At 50.0% G+C, this 17,822-nt stretch overlaps 2 protein-coding genes across 2 annotated transcripts; one reads left to right on the top strand and one right to left on the bottom strand.

Moving 5' to 3' along the window:
- Positions 1-84: 84 nt before the first annotated feature.
- On the top strand, positions 85-8,916 carry LOC142903370 (metal transporter CNNM1-like). Its single transcript, XM_076048942.1, has 10 exons — positions 85-1,831; positions 5,062-5,205; positions 5,293-5,433; positions 5,910-6,079; positions 6,168-6,258; positions 6,503-6,651; positions 6,735-7,020; positions 7,110-7,214; positions 7,792-7,896; positions 8,544-8,916. The coding sequence occupies exons 1-10, from the start codon at positions 424-426 to the stop codon at positions 8,621-8,623; spliced, it is 2,679 nt and encodes an 892-aa protein (XP_075905057.1). The 5' UTR covers positions 85-423; the 3' UTR covers positions 8,624-8,916.
- A 1,258-nt stretch (positions 8,917-10,174) lies between these two features.
- Positions 10,175-16,310, bottom strand: LOC142903307 (aspartate aminotransferase, cytoplasmic-like). Its single transcript, XM_076048861.1, has 9 exons — positions 16,052-16,310; positions 14,461-14,642; positions 13,744-13,867; positions 13,533-13,645; positions 13,253-13,357; positions 12,878-13,028; positions 12,116-12,281; positions 11,878-12,020; positions 10,175-11,048 (listed from the first exon to the last, which is right to left on the bottom strand). The coding sequence occupies exons 1-9, from the start codon at positions 16,158-16,160 to the stop codon at positions 10,909-10,911; spliced, it is 1,233 nt and encodes a 410-aa protein (XP_075904976.1). The 5' UTR covers positions 16,161-16,310; the 3' UTR covers positions 10,175-10,908.
- Positions 16,311-17,822: the final 1,512 nt, after the last annotated feature.

Below are 17,822 nucleotides of genomic sequence, written 5' to 3'. Positions count from 1 at the left end.
GCCAGCCCACCGCAGTGTGTTTTTAACAGTATGCAGCTTGATTTATTTTTTTATTTATTTTATTTTATTTTTTAATTATTTGTCTGGTTTTACTGGCAGCGCGCTCTAGGCTATTATTAGAAAGTTACGTCACGGCGCAGTGCATGCCGCGCGCTTCCTCCTCCGCACAGCATCCTGATCATCGCCGGGTGCGGGCTGGGAGGGAAGGGGTGGAAGGGGTGGGAGATGGGGGCAGCGACAGAGCAGTGGGTCCCGCATGGACCGGAACCACACGGCACGTGAACCGGCGGCCCTGGACTGAACGAACGTCTCTCTCTCTCTCTCTCTCTCTCTCTCTCTCACACACACACACACACACACACACACACACACACACACACACACACACACACACACACACACACACACACACGAGCGCACATCATGGCCGCGCGGTGCCAACGCGGTGCTCGGCCCCCCAGCCTGCTGCCGCCGCCGCCGCTGCTGCAGCTGCTGCTGGCGGCCCTGCTGGCCGCTCCGGCCCGCGGCTTGCTCGGCTTCCGGCCGGAGGAGACCGGGCCGGAGCTGTCCGTGCAGGACGGGGTGCTGAAAGCCACCGAGGGGACGCGCTTCATGCTGCGGGTCTACTACTCTGCCTCCCCGCAGAGGCTCAACCGCACGGCGCGTGCCAACAACGCCGCGCCCTGGATCGCCTTCATCGAGGAGCCTGCGGCAGGGCGCGAGGGGCAAGTTCACCCCAAGAGGAACATGTGCACGGACAAGGACGCACGCACGTCCGACATCGAGGTGCTGGGCTCCTTCCGCTCCGCGTCCAGCCAGAACTCGGTGCTGGTGGAGCTGCTGGCCAAGGACCTGCGCCGCGGCGAGAAGGTCAAGTTCTACTCCATGTGCGCGTTCGACGGCGCCAAGTGGGAGCACCACCGCACGCGCGACTTCTGGGTGGCGGTGGCGGAGCGCTCGGCCGCCCCGGAGCTGTGGGTGCAGGTGCTGGTGTCGGTGCTGCTTCTCGGCCTGTCGGCGCTCTTCAGCGGGCTCAACCTCAGCCTGCTGGCGCTCGACCCGGTGGAGCTGCAGGTGCTGCAGAACAGCGGCACCGACCGGGAGCAGAGCTACGCGCGCAAGATCGAGTCGGTGCGCCGCCACGGCAACTACGTGCTGTGCACGCTGCTGCTGGGCACCGCCATCATCAACGCCTCGCTGGCCGTGTGGACGTGCCAGATCCTGGGCATGACCTGGCTCTCCACCGTCATTTGCGCCTGCGGCATCTTCTTCGTCGGCGAGATCCTGCCGCACTCGGTGGCGTCGCGCCACGGCCTGGCCATCGCCTCCAAGACCATCTGGATGACGCGGCTGCTGATGGTGCTCTCCTTCCCCATCTCCTACCCCATCAGCAAGCTGCTGGACCTCATCCTCAACCAGGAGATCTCCAACTTCTACACGCGCGAGAAGCTACTGGAGATGCTGCGCGTCACCGACCCCTACCACGACCTGGTCAAGGAGGAGCTCAACATCATCCAGGGGGCGCTGGAGCTGCGCACCAAGACTGTGGAGGACGTGCTGACGCCGCTAGGCGACTGCTTCATGCTGCCTTCGGACGCGGCGCTCGACTTCAACGCCATGTCGGACATCATGCAGAGCGGCTACACGCGCATCCCTGTGTTCGAGAACGAGCGCTCCAACATCGTGGACATCCTGTTCGTCAAAGATCTGGCCTTCGTGGACCCGGACGACTGCACGCCGCTCAAGACCGTCACGCAGTTCTACAGACACCCGCTGCACTGCGTCTTCAACGACACCAAGCTGGACGCCATGCTGGAGGAGTTCAAGAAAGGTGAGTTGGGAGGAGTGTGTGTGTGTGTGTGTGTGTGTGTGTGTGTGTGTGTGTGTGTGTGTGTGTGTGTGTGTGTGTGTGTGTGTGTGTGTGTTGTTTACGTCTGGGGGCGTGCATGAGCACGTATACATTAACAGGACCGGATTTGAAAAAGTCCAGAATTTGTTTTTTGTTGTTGTTGTTGTTACCTAGAAAATGACTACAAGAGTTGACATGTTTACAGGATCTGTTTTGTTTCTGTCACTCCATAGAAACTTAAATTGTTTTCCTCAGCTGCTGCTTGTATTTACACAACGACAAAAAAAAAAAAAAAACAAGGTAAAAGTTGCTTCAATTTTTCGCTGTGTTGGTGGAGAACTACAAAGTTGTGAGCTTGACTGCCAGGTCCTGGCTCCTCCCACAGTCCAGAGACCTTAAGACAAGAATCTTTGAGGACTCTTTCAGTCTGAGTTTGTGAGGATGGTTGTTTTTGCCTGCGGAGTTGCAACTCTGTCTTCACTCTAGACACCTGGGACAGCCCCTCCCCCAACCAGCCTCGAAGCAGGTGGTCTTACACCTGCTTCGATGCCAACACCTGGCGGCCTTATCAGTGACCTCTGTGATGTCATAGAGGGATGTTTACCACAACAGTGAAGAAGTGAAGGACGAAAGTTCTGTGAAAACAGCAGAAAAGTGGATTTGATATGTTATTTTTATTATCATTAAGTTAAAAATGTTGTTGTTACACCTTAAACCAAGAACAGAGACAAGAGGTGTGTGTGTGTGTGTGTGTGTGTGTGTGTGTGTGTGTGTGTGTGTTTCTCGGTTCTCCTGCAGCAGAGTTTCTCGCTCACACTGGGCAGGGTCCTCGCTGGCCAATCAGTGGCCTGGCTGGCTCGCCCCCACCCCCTGCTGCATGTTGGACAGAAGCTGCACAGTCAGCAACTTCTTCTGCAGTCGATGAGTCCTTACCGGGACTTCGGAGGACCAGAGAGCTTCTAGGATTTTATTTCAATGATTCCATTAATCTGGGTTTGTCGCTCTCATCCAGAATGAGATGATAAAGACACCATGCGGATGAGATAATCCTCTCAGTTATCAGACCGCTCCAAGTCCCGCCCTCTTCCGTGTCAACACTGCGGTGAAGAAGCAGCTTCCCAGAGTACAATGAGGTTGCTGTTTCATCAGCTTGATGCATTTTTCCCCTTGTAAAACTACGTCCTTACATCCATCCATCCATTTTCAGTACATGCTTCCTCCTGCACTCAGGGTCATGGAGGTCTGCTGGAGCTTATCCCAGCTGTGTAAAACAAAATGATGACAAAGTTGTTTTCTCACTTGATTCCTTCAAAAACAAATGTAGAAAAAAAACCCAGCACCCTAACCAAATAAGAAAATCACAAACATTGGACCTGTGTGTTGACATGGAGTGGGAGGGGCTTATCCAGCCACTAGGGAGGCAATCAATCCCAGATATTTTCGAGTCAATCGATTTTCAAAAGAGTCACTTTGGTTCAAAACAGGATGCGGTTACAGTTTTTCCTTTTCACTCAGGGCTTTCGCTGCCACACAACATTTTGCTGCCTGTGCGGCGCCCCCTGCAGCTTCGGCATGAAATATTCAGTGTGTTGTTCCATCCCTCAGTCTCTCAGCCATCTGCTCTCTGCACCAGAGTCCCCGATCACACACTTTGCAGCTCCTGCCTGGCCAGCACCCAGTCCCACAACCTCAGACTGGAACAAACTGGTCCCAGACTACCCTTAGAACCCTCAGGAACCCAGCCCTGGACTGGTCTCTAACTGGTCCCAGACTAGTTAAAACTGGTCTCTCACTGGTCCAAGGCTGCATGAAACTGGTCATAGAATCGTCTCAACTGGTGGCGTCTGATTGGTCTTGAACTACAATCACAATTGTCTCTAGCTGGTCCAAGACTGGTGTCCAACAGCTCTGTGGCTGCTCTCAAAGTGGCTTCAAATTTAGGGCCTCAAACTGGTCCCAAACTGGTTGTCCAAGACTGATGTGGAACCATCCTAAAATTGATCAAGAACCGGATTCACTTTAAACCGAAACCAATCTAAAAGTGGCATCAGGCTCAACCCAAACGGCGCTCTGACTGGTCTTAAACTGGTCTCTAACTGGTCCCACACTGGTCTCACACTGTGAAAGCTGCCTTCTCTCTCTCTTCACTTGCTTTCTGTTGTGTTCTCGTGCTTTCATTGAATTCCTGCCAACAGCAACGATCCAACGCTCTCTTCAAACCTGCTTTGCTCGCGAGGCAGTAGGCGTTTGTTTGCAGGAGCATCAAGTTAAAAAAAAAGAAGGTTGCGGGGTTTTGAATCTGACAGACGGGAAAATGAAACGTGTGAAAGGAAGAAGAAGAGACGTGAAGCAGAGAGCAGATTAGCTGCAGTCTGTGAGTAAGGCTGACCTATTTACCACCACACTGTGTGTGTGTTGCGATGGTATTTGGCAGGCAGAAAGTGTAGAAGAGAGAATTCCAGTGAGAAGGAGGGAGATGATTCTCTGCCACAGAAAACCACAAAAGAGGATTCAGCAGTGTGTGTGTGTGTGTGTGTGTGTGTGTGTGTGTGTGTGTGTGTGTGTGTGGGTCGGTGGATGGGTGGGTGGGCGCGTGTGTGTGCGCGCGTATGTGCGTGCGTGTGCGCAAGGAGGAGCATGCATCTCTTTTCTATACAAACATATTTTCCTGTGTTAATATGCAGTTTTCGATTTCTAAGCGCTCGCTGTTGCTTTCACTTCCTGTGACAAGTTGATTTTTCCTCCTGTAGTTAGTAGACCGGTCTGATGAATCACACACGTTTAGATTCTAGAATCTCTTCTAGATTTAATGTGTCCATTTGAGCGAGTGTCCAATGGACCCTCAGGTCCAGATCCAGACCCTTGGGTCTGTGTTTGGATCTCGGAACAACTTTCAGTGGACATCACTGTCCACCTACATCTCCTTCTTTGGAGAGAGAAAAAAAAAAGGTGATTTGACCAACCTTCAGTCTGTCACATTCAGAGTGGGCCAATTCGTGTCCTTCACTCCTGGCTGAGCTATTGGTAATAGCTGGAGGTGTCCTATTGTTGCAAAGGGTGCCAGGTGGTCAGATTGAAGACAGTGCAGCAGCTTCCTGGGTCTGTCTGGTCAATCGCAGCTCAGACCTGCGCTGCTCTTCCTGATTGGTTAAACTTTGAGTCTGAAATCCAACTGGACTGCAGGAAATGATGGGTTGATCCATGTCATCCAGGAAAGTCCCACTTGGCCATCGTGCAGCGTGTCAACAATGAGGGTGAAGGCGACCCGTTCTACGAGGTAATGGGCATCGTCACGTTGGAGGACGTCATCGAGGAGATCATCAAGTCGGAGATCCTGGATGAGACCGACCTCTACAGTGAGCCCCGGCACTGACACCAGTTCCGGTAAGCAGGTAGCGCGTGCTCAGCCCCGGCTTTAATATGTGTGTGTCTTCCCATTTCAGCCGACAACCGCTCCAAGCGTCGCGTCTCCCACCACGAGCGGAAGCAACAGGACTTCTCCATCTTCAAGCTGTCGGAGAATGAGATGAAGGTGAAGATCTCCCCTCAGCTCCTGCTGGCCACCCACCGCTTCCTGTCCACTGGTAAGCGACCAATCTCCACTGGAGACATTCGCCCATCTCAAAATAATTTAAAAAAACATTGACCAAACAGTTTGTGCCAGTGTGTTTTGAAGCAAGTGTGTTTTCAGAGAGCGAGAGAGAAAGAAATTCATCAAAGAGGAACTTTGTCGAGGCCGTGCCTTTGACACCAGTGTAGCTTTTGTAGGGCAGCTGTCCAAAACCAGGTCCAGGATCAAAGTCTGATCCAGGCTCAGGTGGCTTCAGTTAAACTTGTGATGCACCGTGAACAAATTGGCAGCTTTTTTTTGTGCTTATTGATGACGTGCATAATCAGAGGGAATCAGGAAGTGAAGAAGGAACTGCTCTCCCTAGAGATCCAAAATTATCCAAGATCCATTTGTGTGTCTTCAGTTTAACTCACTGGGACTTTTAAGAGTCTGCTACAGAAGTCAATGTATGGGGTTGGTAAGCGCGTTGCCCTTCCTCCCTTCACCCAGAGGTGGAGCCCTTCAAGCCGGCGCACATCTCAGAGAAGATCCTGCTGAGGCTCCTCAAACACCCCAGCGTGGTCCAGGAGCTTCGCTTTGATGAGAAGAACAAGCGCTCGCCACAGCATTTCCTCTTCCAGCGCAACAAACCGGCGGAGCACTTTGTCCTCATCCTGCAGGTGGTGCTGTCTCCTACGAGTTGATTGAACTTGAACACATGGATCTCCCGAGCTGATCGGCTGCCGATGTTCATTTCTCCTCTTCCAGGGTCGAGTGGAGGTGGAGTTTGGCAAAGAGGCTCTGAAGTTTGAGAACGGAGCCTTTTCCTACTTTGGGGTTCCTGCCATCATGCCAGCAGGTACTGACAAACCTGAACACACATGAACCCAGCATTCCTTGGTCCCATCCTGTTTATCATCTATCTCCTCCTTCTTGGTCAGCTATTCCATAGATATAATATCCACTTCCACTGCTACGCTGATGATACCCAGCTCTACCGAGTCTATGACTCTGTCTTATATATCCTAGTGGTTTGGGAAGGTAGATGTGCGTTGAGTGAGTTTGGGTCCTTCAGTTCTCTGGCTTTCTTTGTCCTCCTCCAGACCACAAGTCTCCATCCCGCAGCAGTGGACTGGACCGATCTGAGTCCATGTTGTACGCCGGGAGCTCCTGCCAGCTGAACGGAGGCGGGACCATTGTCTACCTGCCGGACTACTCCGTCCGGCAGCTCACACCCCTGCAGATCATCAAGGTAGCCTCACAGTGGTACCTCCTCCTCTTTGGGCCAGAGGAGGAGTGGGAGCTCCGTCCTCAGGGTGTCCGTCCCTGTTCCAGATCACGCGGAGCCACTACCAGAACGCGATGACAGCCACCCGGATGGACAGCTCACCCCAGACACCCGACGCTGACACCCGCCTGGCGGAGGGGAGCAGCCCGGAGCCTACGGCCACCCTGATGCCTCCTCCAACTGCTGGCCCTCCCCCTCCTCCTCATGCCACCGCCAGCCTCATGCCACCACCCAGAGAGCCCAGCCGACCCAGTTCGGCCCGCAACGCCAGAGGACACCAGTCCAGCGTCTCAAACAGCACCTCGCTGCTCAACGAGAAGAACCGCATCGTCCGTGAGTCCCCCAGACCGACCCGATCCTGGACTTGAGTTTTTGGTAGGATGGGATCGGTTGTGATGAGACCTGGTTCTCTTTCCCTGCAGGAAGTAAATCTGACGGCCAGAAGAGTCCCAGCGATTCGGTGTTCCTGCGGATGGACGAGATCCCATACATCCGAGAGGACCACCACGAGACGGAGACACCCGCCGGTAGGAGCAGAGTCGGTGGGATTCTCCATCGCCTGCAAGGGGTTTAGAGAACAGATCAGGCTTGTTTACACAAATTTTTACGACAACAGTTCCACAGCAGAATCTTGTTTTGTGTGGATCTGAGGAAAATTCAACCAAGAATCTGGTTGAAAAGGTTTCTAAAAGGTTTTTTTTAGGAGCATGTGTCTGCAGATTCAGAACCTCTGTTCTGGTATTTTCACGACAAGCTCTTTGACTAACCCCGAACCAAAATGTAATTTGTAAGTAACCTTTAAAAGGGTAACTTGTTAGACAAAAGTGGTATTTAAGTGGGACGCTGATGTATTTGCAGTTTTACAGGCTTCCAACAGGTGCCACTATCCAAAAGAATAGCAGGTCTGGATGTTTGCTCTCCTGGTCTATTATATTATATATTTTTCCCCACTTAAACCACAAATAGCTTCCCAGCGCCACTGCCACAGTTTTGATTGCTCTTTCGATTGATTCTATGCTCCACCCACCCTCTGCCCTCCCCCCTGTGGAGCACCAGAACCCAAGCCTGTTCCACACCTTGTCTGTCCCTGTGTGTCTCCGCCAGACGAGGCCTCCGTCCCCGTCGAGTCTGACACGTCTCCGTTTATCAGCAGCCTCTCACTCAGCGGCTCAGAGGACACGCTGGGCAAGAAGCTCCTGCTCAAACTCAGTCAGTATCTCGGCCACACACACACACTCACACACACACACACACACACACACACACACACATGCTTGTCTTTCTGCCCTTGTGGGGAATGTTGCATAATGCATGATGCGGTGTTTTGCCAGGACGTGCTCATTAGAACCACTTGGACCTGAAAATCGTTTGCTTGCTCACAAAGAGGCACCTCTCTCTCTCTCTCTCTGTCTCTTTCCCCCTCATCATTGATATGCAGCTCAGAGAGAAAAGACACACACACACACACACACACACACACACACACACACACACACACACACACACACACACACACACACACAAATACGCATACACATTTGTACCCACAGCCACAGTGTGAACCCTACCCCCTAACCTGACTCCAGTATTAAAATTGAAAAGGAGTGTTTTTTTTTAACTATGTGGGTTTTTAACGCTGCTTGCTCCTCTTTTCCAAAAAGCGGAGCTAGCAGCAGAATTTAATGGACTTTTCTCTTCTCTGGCCAGTTCACTGACAGGATATATACTTAGAAAGTGAATTTTGTTGAAGCAAGGTATCTAAAATGTGTTATTTTAAAAAATAGATTTGTGTCATTCAGTAAATGTTCTTTATCTGTGATGGAACAGAAATTCAGAATTCCCGTCTGCCTCCTTAGGTCACAAGAAGAGGAAAAAATCCCGCGAAGGAGAAAAAACACCGGAGGACATTTCAGAAGAGCCACTGGTGCAAACCTAGCTGTGTGTGTGTGTGTGTGTGTGTGTGTGTGTGTCATCGTCGTCACAGGATGATTCTCTTATTGATGCTGGACTGCAAACAAACGACGCAGAATGTTTAAATGGACAAATCAAGAAAATGAAAGTTTCGACTGTGATCATCTGTCCACCTGAAAGTCAACAGGAAGTGGACGGATGGACAACAAAGAATTTGCTGCGTGTTTTTGGACAGAGGAGACGTGTGGAGGCGGCGCAGAGTTGAGGGTCACCGTTGATTCATTGGATTTCCAAACATTTGCACCTTCTGTCCAGGGGGGCAGACAGTTTTTTTTAAGAACTTGTTAATATTCCATCACCTCTCAGACTGGAGCTTCCTGTCTGCACTTCTGACTCTCAGTCACTGAAGATCCTGCACCACTCCTGATTGTTAAATCGCTTTATTGAAAAAAAAGAAGAAGAAGAAAGAAAAGACCAACTCAAGTGTTGCACTCAGTATTTCCTTCTGTTGTGTATTATTTGTATGCACCGATGAAACAGTTTAGGAAGGACACGCCCAGGGAATTTTTCCCTCCCGTCACACCAGACTGGATCATCTTTTTTTGTTGCCCCTAAATCATAAAATGTATTCCCCCCCCCCCCCTGCCAAATCAACACACGGAATCATCATTCTTTGTTCAGGGTCTCTGTGCTACGATGTATTGTGGGAAGACAGTTGTCCGCCGCTGCGGTTTCAGGTTTTACTGCTTTAGTCAGAACCTTCATTTTATCCCATTTTCTTTTCTTTTCTTTTTTCTTTTTATTGCTTTTGCCCTGCAGTGCTCTGGTCTGTTTTGCTTGCTCTGCAGTGTTTATTGGGTTAGGCAGAAGGGGGCGTGGCTTCTTTGTGTTTGCAGGATCAGGTTTGTGCCACTGCAGCGCCGAGGAGGAGGAGGAAGAAGAGAAAGATGCACTTTCAGGTGACGCTGATTTAAAAGCTGCTTGTGTCTTCAAAATAAAAGAATGTGTTTAAGAAGGTTTCAACCTAGCAGCTCCCTCTGGTGTTGAAGAGGAGTACTTTGTTCTTTGCATTTGTTTTGAAGCAGGCACTCTCAGCCCATTGGCTAGGACACAGCGGGAGGGGGGCGGGGTGGGATGGGTGGAATGAAGTTGCGGAGGGGTGGGGGGTCTACTGGTTCGAAAACTGCTGAGTCACTTTGCTGCATTGAAGCAGCCAAACAGATTTTGAGGTCAGTGAGCTGATGTGACTGCTGCAGCAAAACCTTGATTGGATGTTGATGTGTGTGAAGGATCCAAGAGTGACCATGTGATACTTGCAAGAAAAGAAAAATCAATATATACTGTTTATTTTGCATCAAATATATATTTAAAATAAAGTTTAAAAGCTTCATGTTCCAGCTTTGTTTGCGCTTTACTTTGACTACAAATCTTTGTATCTTTGTCATTCTCGAAATATATTCTTTCTTTGATCACTTCAGGAGTTCATGAATCCAAATTAATTTGAATTTGATTGCACAATGGACACATTTTGACCGTTAGACAGTCACGTGACACACAAAGGAAACATTCGCAGTGAGACAGATGCAGACATTTTATTTCCTGTGGTTGATAATTAATTCCGGTGAGAACACAAGGAGCACGGTGTGCAATACAGACTGCGTGGCGTCGTCAACACCTTTTGTTTCAAACAGCTTCACGGGAAAACGACCTACAGCGAGGGAGATTTTGTTCACTGCTCTACAACATCAGGCACGTGCATGAAATGACCTTTGAACTCAGTCACATGACAGAGACGCCGCTGGCCACTTGCTCGCTCGCTCACTCCATAATCTCGTCTGAAATTGTGACCGGTTCCACTCTAATCGGTGCAGGTTACAGTGTCATTGTCTAGTTCTGATGGCACCTGAAATGAGGACCTCTAGTGGCGGTTATATAGAATTACATCTCTTCAGTTCTACTGAGGCACCGCGAAAATGTAACAGACCAAACGAAAACAGGATCCTCAGTGAGAAATTCAGCTGCACACAAACACACCATCAGATGTTGTTCTTGGGAGGGGGCGGGGTGTGTGGAGGGGGGTAGGGGCGGAGTTTTCTGACGGAAGCTGTGTGCGTTCAAGTGTCTTCCTGAAGAAAAAAAACAAAACATTGCACGTCTGTTCTCCGACCGGTTCTGTTGCAAAACACTGCAGCCGAACCAATCGGAAGTCATGATCAAACAGAGGAGGCGGGGCGGGTGGGGTGTTTACAGCACTTCCTGAGGTACACAGGGGTGGGGGGGCAGGAAGTGGGCGGACGCAGGCGGTGGCCTCTACTGGACCGTGGTGACGGTATCGTGGATGGACTGGGCGACGTAGTCGATGTTCTTGGTGGTCAGGCCGCACATGTTGATGCGACCACTGGCCATCAGGTACACGTGCTTCTCCTTGATCATGTAGTCCACCTGCTGGCCTGGGGGACACATCACAACAGTGCTGTCATGCCTTGGATTTCCACACTCAGGACTTATATATAGACGTTTTGTTTTGTTTTTTTAAAGACCACATTGGAAAATTCCAAGTGTTTGTGGTTTAGAGCATCGGTCCCCCACCCCGGGTCATGTAGTACGAGGGAAAACAGAAAGAATAAATAACTTACATTACTTTTGTTTTATTTAGTCTGAATGATTTATTTTTGAAAGATTACCGGCTTCTCTCCGTTACATCCGTCGATAGCTCAACTCTTGACACATGTCAAGGTGCTCGTCTCGGTCACCTGATATGTCACCACTAAAATTCAACCCATAAGCTAGTTAGCTAGCTAGAAAAATTAGCAAAAACAAGATTCTTTGGATAGATTCTCTGCAAAGGGTAAAAGGTCCCAGTGAGGAGACAGAAGAAGAGCCCACAACTTCCTAGAAAAAGAAATCTGCATTTAAGAGACAATAAAAGGAGTTCTAGTTAAAACACGGATTCATCTCGACAGGAGATTCCCCTCGCACCGAGCCCACTCTGCATAACATGCGGCGACCGGCTCTCTAATGAGGCAAAGAAGCCTTTAAAACTGCTCATGCCGGTTCCATCATGTTCTGTGGCTGTATCTATGCGCCACACCTTAAAGGCTGGTCCCTGAATATGTTGCCTGACGTTGAACCGGTCCATGGCGCAAAAAAGGTTGGGGACGGCTGGTTTACAGTTTGAAGTGTTTGGAGTATTTGAAGTGACAGTATGGATTCGGCTGCACTAAAGAAAGAAGCGGAAGTGAACGCTGGTGTTGGTGAGCGTTGGCTCTCTCTACTCACGGTTGAGGCCGGTGAAGCTGAACATGCCGATCTGCTGGGTGATGTGGTCCCAGGTCCCCGGGGTGCCCAGAGCCTGCAGCTTTGCCTTCAGCTGGTCCCTCATCAGCAGGACGCGGTCGGCCATGGTCTTCACGTTGTCCTTCCTGCCGGACGGCGATGGAAAGTATCGAGATGAATAAAATACCGGAGCAACGTCATCAGGCGAAGTTCTCCGGCTGCCAGTGGGGCGACCACCTACCACTCGGCGAAGAGCTCGGGGCTGTTGAGGGTCTTGCTGACGATGCGCGCTCCCTGGGACGGCGGGTTGGACCAGGTGGTCCGGACGATCTTCTCCATCTGGGAAAGGATGCGGGTCAGGTTGTCGGTGTCCTTGGCCACCACTGTCAGGTTGCCCACCCTCTCATCTGACAGTCAGAGACGGAACCGTGAGAAATCCAGTTAGTTCCTGTTATGGCACGAGGTCATTCAGAACCAGTCACAGCCACCAAATTAAGACTCGAATAAAGAACTTTTGGGCATCATCTGAAAGAAAAACCTCAGACAAACTAAAAATGTGTTCACCTTTGAGACTTTTTTTTTTAATGACACATAATTCAGCCAGCCACCAGGGGGTGAAAAATTTGTTTTTCTTCTCTTTATGTTATATTTTTCTCTTTGATGACTTGTAAAAAATAATCCGTCTCCTTCTCCGCGCGAACGACGCGCAATTTTCGCTTGACGTGGACTGGTGACCCCCCCCCCCCGTACGTCGCGTCCGGCAACTCGAAATGCGGAAAAAAAAGTATTTCCATTGCACTTATGCGATACGCCTCTAAATAGAAACTTCTGAAAAACCACCTCATGAAAGCGTAAAAAACTTTTAGCGATATGCGAGGTTTTTTTTTCCGAAATGCAGGTTTTTCCATTACCATTTTTTTATTGCGATATTTCGGTTTTGCGCAAAAATTGTGTTTTTCTCTTCCAGAGGGATGATTCGGACAACCAGCAGCTATCAACTCACTGTAGAGGCCAAAGTTTTTGGAGAAGGACTGAGCCACAAGCAGCTCGAACCCTTCGGAGACAAAGTAGCGGATGGCCCAGGCGTCCTTGTCCAGACTGCCGGAGGCAAAGCCCTGGTAGGCGGAGTCAAAGAACACAAAGAGGTTCCTCCTCTGTGGAGAGAGGGAGAAAGAGTGAGTTAAAACACACACCAAGGCCATCACAGTGGTCTGAATGTAGCATCAATCTGAAGCTGCTCCGTCTTCATCGTAAACACTCGTTCAAGTCTTCAAGTCTGCCGTCAAAATCTCAGAATGCATCGTCACGACATCGGAACCACAACCCGAGTTCTTCTCCTTCTTCTTATTCCTCCTTCTCCTCCTCAACATTTGCTCACCTTCATCACCTCGGCGATGGCCTTCCACTCCTCCTGGGTCGGATCGGTGCCGGTGGGGTTGTGAGCGCAGGCGTGCAGAACGAAGACGGAGTGTTCCGGGGCTTTCTGTGGAGAACCAATTAGGCAAGAAAAAGGAGGAGCTAAGGGTCAAAGGTCCTGCACCAGCATGATGGACCGGAACAGATGGAAACGCCAGCATCTCCTCAAAGGACGAGCCCATTTCACCCCGACAACCTTCATGAATGAAGCAAAAGCGAACCCGACCAGTGGTTGGTCTCACCTCCAGGTCGTCCAGAAGGCCGCTGAAGTCCAGCCCCCTTTTAGCTGCGTCCCAGTAGTGGTACGGACGGATGTCCTTGAAGCCGGCATCGGCAAAGACGGCATTGTGGTTCTCTGAAGGGGAGGAGTCAGAGAAAAACAGCTGAGCACCACATTCTTCATCATCGTCATCGTCATCATCATCATCGTCATCATCACCGCCGTCCACTCACCCCACGTTGGCGCCGAGACGTAGACGGGCGTGGCCGTGTTGTTGACGCCGTTGTACCAGCGCCGCAGGAACTCCGCCCCGATCCTCAGGGCGCCAGTCCCGCCCAGAGCCTGGACTCCTCCCACCTGGTGGGACGGCCAAAGAAGTTCGTGGAACATTTTATAAGAGGCGCAAAACATGTCTTTTTTTTTTTTTTTTTTTTAGCAACGACCAAAATACTCCTCCAAACCCGGCGGATATTGAGAAATTAGAATTAGTATTCCGATAAATCTGAGAGAGTGAATCTCAGCGTCTGCCAGCCAATAACCACCTGGCATCAAGATGTAAAGTGGCTGCTGATTGGCTTTCGCATTAAAGAGGCGGGAACTAAAGACACTGGCAAACTTTTTTGTTTGACGTCAGAGTGGAAATTAGAGTCACCAGGGCCAAAGATGCTAAAAGTGGCTCCACTTCATGAAGGTGGATCAGAACAAATGATGGGACGACAAGAAAGTGGATTTGGAGGAAAATCCCGATTTGAATCAGCGGTAAAATGAAAAATAAACGTTAGGTTCTGTAACAAAAACGTATTTTCGACACCAAAGTATCAGTAATTTGCAATGTATCAAAACGTTTGGTCCTTGTGTGAACTAGCCGGCCCTTACAAATAAAAATGTCCGTGTTCAAAAAGCTAAAGAGAAACTCAACTTCCTGCACGGTTGTCAGAGGTCTGACTCACCCTGTTCTCGGCGATGGCGGCGCTGTCGTCCCCCAGGGCCACCTTGGAGGCGGCCGAGCGGAACTCGGGCAGGCCCAGGATGGGCAGGTACTCGTGGTTGAGGCTGCCGTCCTCCACGATCAGCCGCTCCACCTTCTTCACCACCGGCAGCACCCACGGCTGGCAGTCGTCGGTGCGGTAGGCTGGGCGGCGACAACACATGACGAGACATGATATTTCTTTACAGGTCACATGATCGCTCCCGCGACGTGATTGGCTGATTGCTAGAATGTCATTCAAGGTCAACGAAACGTTTCCGTGACTTTAAAACCCAAAAGGGACACGCAGTGCCTGCAACGATTCTGCCTGCACACATGATTCAATTCACTTGTTTTGATAACAGAGCAGATCAGTTTTCCTGCTTTAGATGAGGAGGGAGGGAATGGCATCGACGTTAATGTCACTGTGAACAAGAACCCTAAACAACATGTGTGTAATTAAGTGCGTACTTGTGTGTGTGTGTGTGTGTGTGTGTGTGTGTGTGTGTGTGTGTGTGTGTCACAGTTGACTCCTTAAGAACTCGTGACCCCTTCGCGCTGCTCAGTGGACATTTGTATCGGATGTCAGGAGGCCACAGCTGCTTTTTCACGCCATACACAGTCATGCTAACAGTAAAAAAAAAAAAAAAGAAAGAAAGAAAGAAAAAAAAAGGCCACGAGCTCCTGCAGGTCGTCGGACCGTGTCCGACTGGTTGCACTGAGCTAAACTAGAACCGCACAACCTCTCGCGCTACGTCATCTTCAGCTAACAGCTGCGCTTGTGAGGCTTACGATCGAGCCTTTTAGTTTTGTTTGTTTGTTTAAAAAAAAAAAAAAAAGATGAACGTTGTCGACCGGCTTCCTAAACAGTAACTGGGCAATGAAACCAATCATCATGGACTTCATTTTTCCATGTCCTTGAATCGATTGTGATGAACGTAAACAAGCAAGTGACGTAATTTCGGCGCTCATTGGCGAGAATTAACTGCAGCACCAAAAAACCTCAACCAACGCGTTGCGGGGAGAGGGTGTGTGAGGCGCAAAGCAAACAGCTGAGCCAGCTCTTGCTCGTCCACGCGCCGGCTGTCACCAGAACCGGAAGTCATTGAGTCGGGAAGGGGGTCAGAACGTGACTGCCTAGTTTTAAGCATGATGCGTTCAAGGCAACAAAAAGAAATCAGACGGACGGCAAACATGACTTAAAGATACACGCAGGGTGATGAATTGACTGATACTGATTTAAAATAAATAAAATAATAATAATAATAATAATAATAATAATAATAATAATAATAATAATAATAATGAAAAGTCACGAGGCGTGCGTCGCAGGCGTGACGTCGCGTCCATTGCAACTGTTCCGCGGCCGAAGGAGAGGCTAGCTGATGCTACATGATGCTAGCGTCACCGTTAGCTTGCATCGAAGGTCAAGGAAGCCGCAGCAGCAGCAGCACTGATGTTTGTTAGCATGCTACTAGCTACAGAGCCAAAACAAGTGGGTGGGATGATGAGAGCTAAACGGCTAGCCGTGCTAGCCGACGGCTGTGTCTCTCCGGCAGCCCGGCGAGCCTCACCTCCGACTCCCAGGTTCACCTTCTGCGGGTGACCGTCCTCCCTGAAGTCTGCGGTAAGCTTGAACACCGCCACAGGCGGGGCCTGCGGGACTTCACTGAAGATAGACATGACTTGGGCGGCGGTGGAGGAGGATCAGGGAGCAGCAGCAGGTGGAGGAGGAGACCGGGCGAAGATGCTTCAGTGTCGGACAGAGACGCCGGCTCTGGGTTCACCTTCAGTTCTCTGCTCGGAGTCCCTGCCAGTCCGGAGTGACAACTGAGGGGTCCGGTCACCAGCCAATAGGAAGGCGAGCAGCACTGGCGGCGTCCCACAGTCAGCCAATCAGAGCACATTAGCAAAAGTACAAACGCTGTACTCATATTTTATCAATATTTTCATAAACAAATTCTGTTGAATATGTCGAATTTAGCTTAATTTCTCTTAAAACTACTGAAGTTATTTTTTTTTGTTATTTAACAATGTTAAGTTAAGAATTTTAAAAAAATAAAGAGATGTTACAGTTTTTCATGAACTTCTGTTTTCTGACTTGTAGCAGAGTGGAAAGTGGTGAATGTGATTTTTTTTTTTTTTTTTTTTTTAACTGGCACACTTTACCTCAAAATTGTCTCTAATTCCGTCGATACACCTTTATTCACGTGTTTATTCAAGCAACAAAAAAAAATAATCATTAAAAACCAAAACAACAAATTTGGAACAACAGCGAGAACAGCCATCCTAAAAGGTCTGCATAAACAGATCAGATAATCTCTGTTGTTTCAGCCTCACAGACAGAGACATGAGTGACGAGCTGCCAAGCTTAAAAGACAAAATTGTTCGATCTGACGCTGCTAAAGCGCAAAAGCGATGAAAATCTGACTGCTACGTGGCAAGCACCGCCGGCAAGCCGCCACCAGAGGGCAGTGTTGGCGAGCCAAAAGAGGAGCGTGTGGCGTCACAGCTTGACCGCACAACCTGTTGCTTCCTCAGCGGGACTTTGAGAGTCGTGACCCCAAACCGCCAATGTCACGTCGTGTTTCTACACACGCGGATGACTTCCGGTCCCCATTCCCTTCCAATTACCCCTCCTTCCCTCCTTCGCCTCTCTCTGCTTCCTCTGAAGTGTTTGATGAATAGCCTCGGCTTCGCTGGCGTCAAGGCTCCACTTGCAGCCCTCCTGCAGCTGAAGTGTGTGTGTGTGTGTGTGTGTGTGTGTGTGTGTGTGTGTGTGTGTGTGTGTGTGTGTGTGTGTGTGTGTGTGACTGGCATGCAGCACCTTTTAAATGGCCCGAACCCGGCTGGTCGCCTCGTGTTCCTACCTTCACTAACCCTCTCAACCTGTCACCTCAGCGGATGATGAGCCCCCCCCCCCATCCCCACCCTCAACCCCCTCCCCCGTCCCCCTTTCACTCAAGCGTCAGTGAGTGTTGGATTTCAAAGCGGGCAGCGCCGGGCTGATTGAGTCAATTTGTCCACATGATGGACGTTTTGTGGCCGTCTGCTCCCCTGCAGGCTGCGGGGCTAAAACCGTGTTCAGAGTATTTTTTTCTCTCCTTCCTTCTTTCTTTACCTCTTTCTTTTTTGTGAGTTGACAAACGTCAGTTCTAAATGCTTTGGGGTTGGTTGTTTTTGGACGGGAAACCATCCCAAAGCGTCTCGACCCCAAAGCCATTAGCAGCCTGACCTCTGAACTCACTGGGGCTCACTGGGGCTCACCGGGCGCGTTCAAGTGCAAGAGGATTTTTGTGTGCAATTATTGTTTCTAATACTCAGTGATGTGTATGAGTAGTTTAA

This window comes from Nelusetta ayraudi, unplaced genomic scaffold (genome assembly GCF_046127955.1).
Source record: "Nelusetta ayraudi isolate G7.1 ecotype Tasmania unplaced genomic scaffold, CSIRO-AGI_Nayr_v1 ptg000109l, whole genome shotgun sequence".
NCBI lineage: Eukaryota > Metazoa > Chordata > Actinopteri > Tetraodontiformes > Monacanthidae > Nelusetta > Nelusetta ayraudi.
The sequence above is the reverse complement of the archived record's forward strand: the minus strand, read 5'-3'. Positions and strand labels throughout refer to the sequence as shown.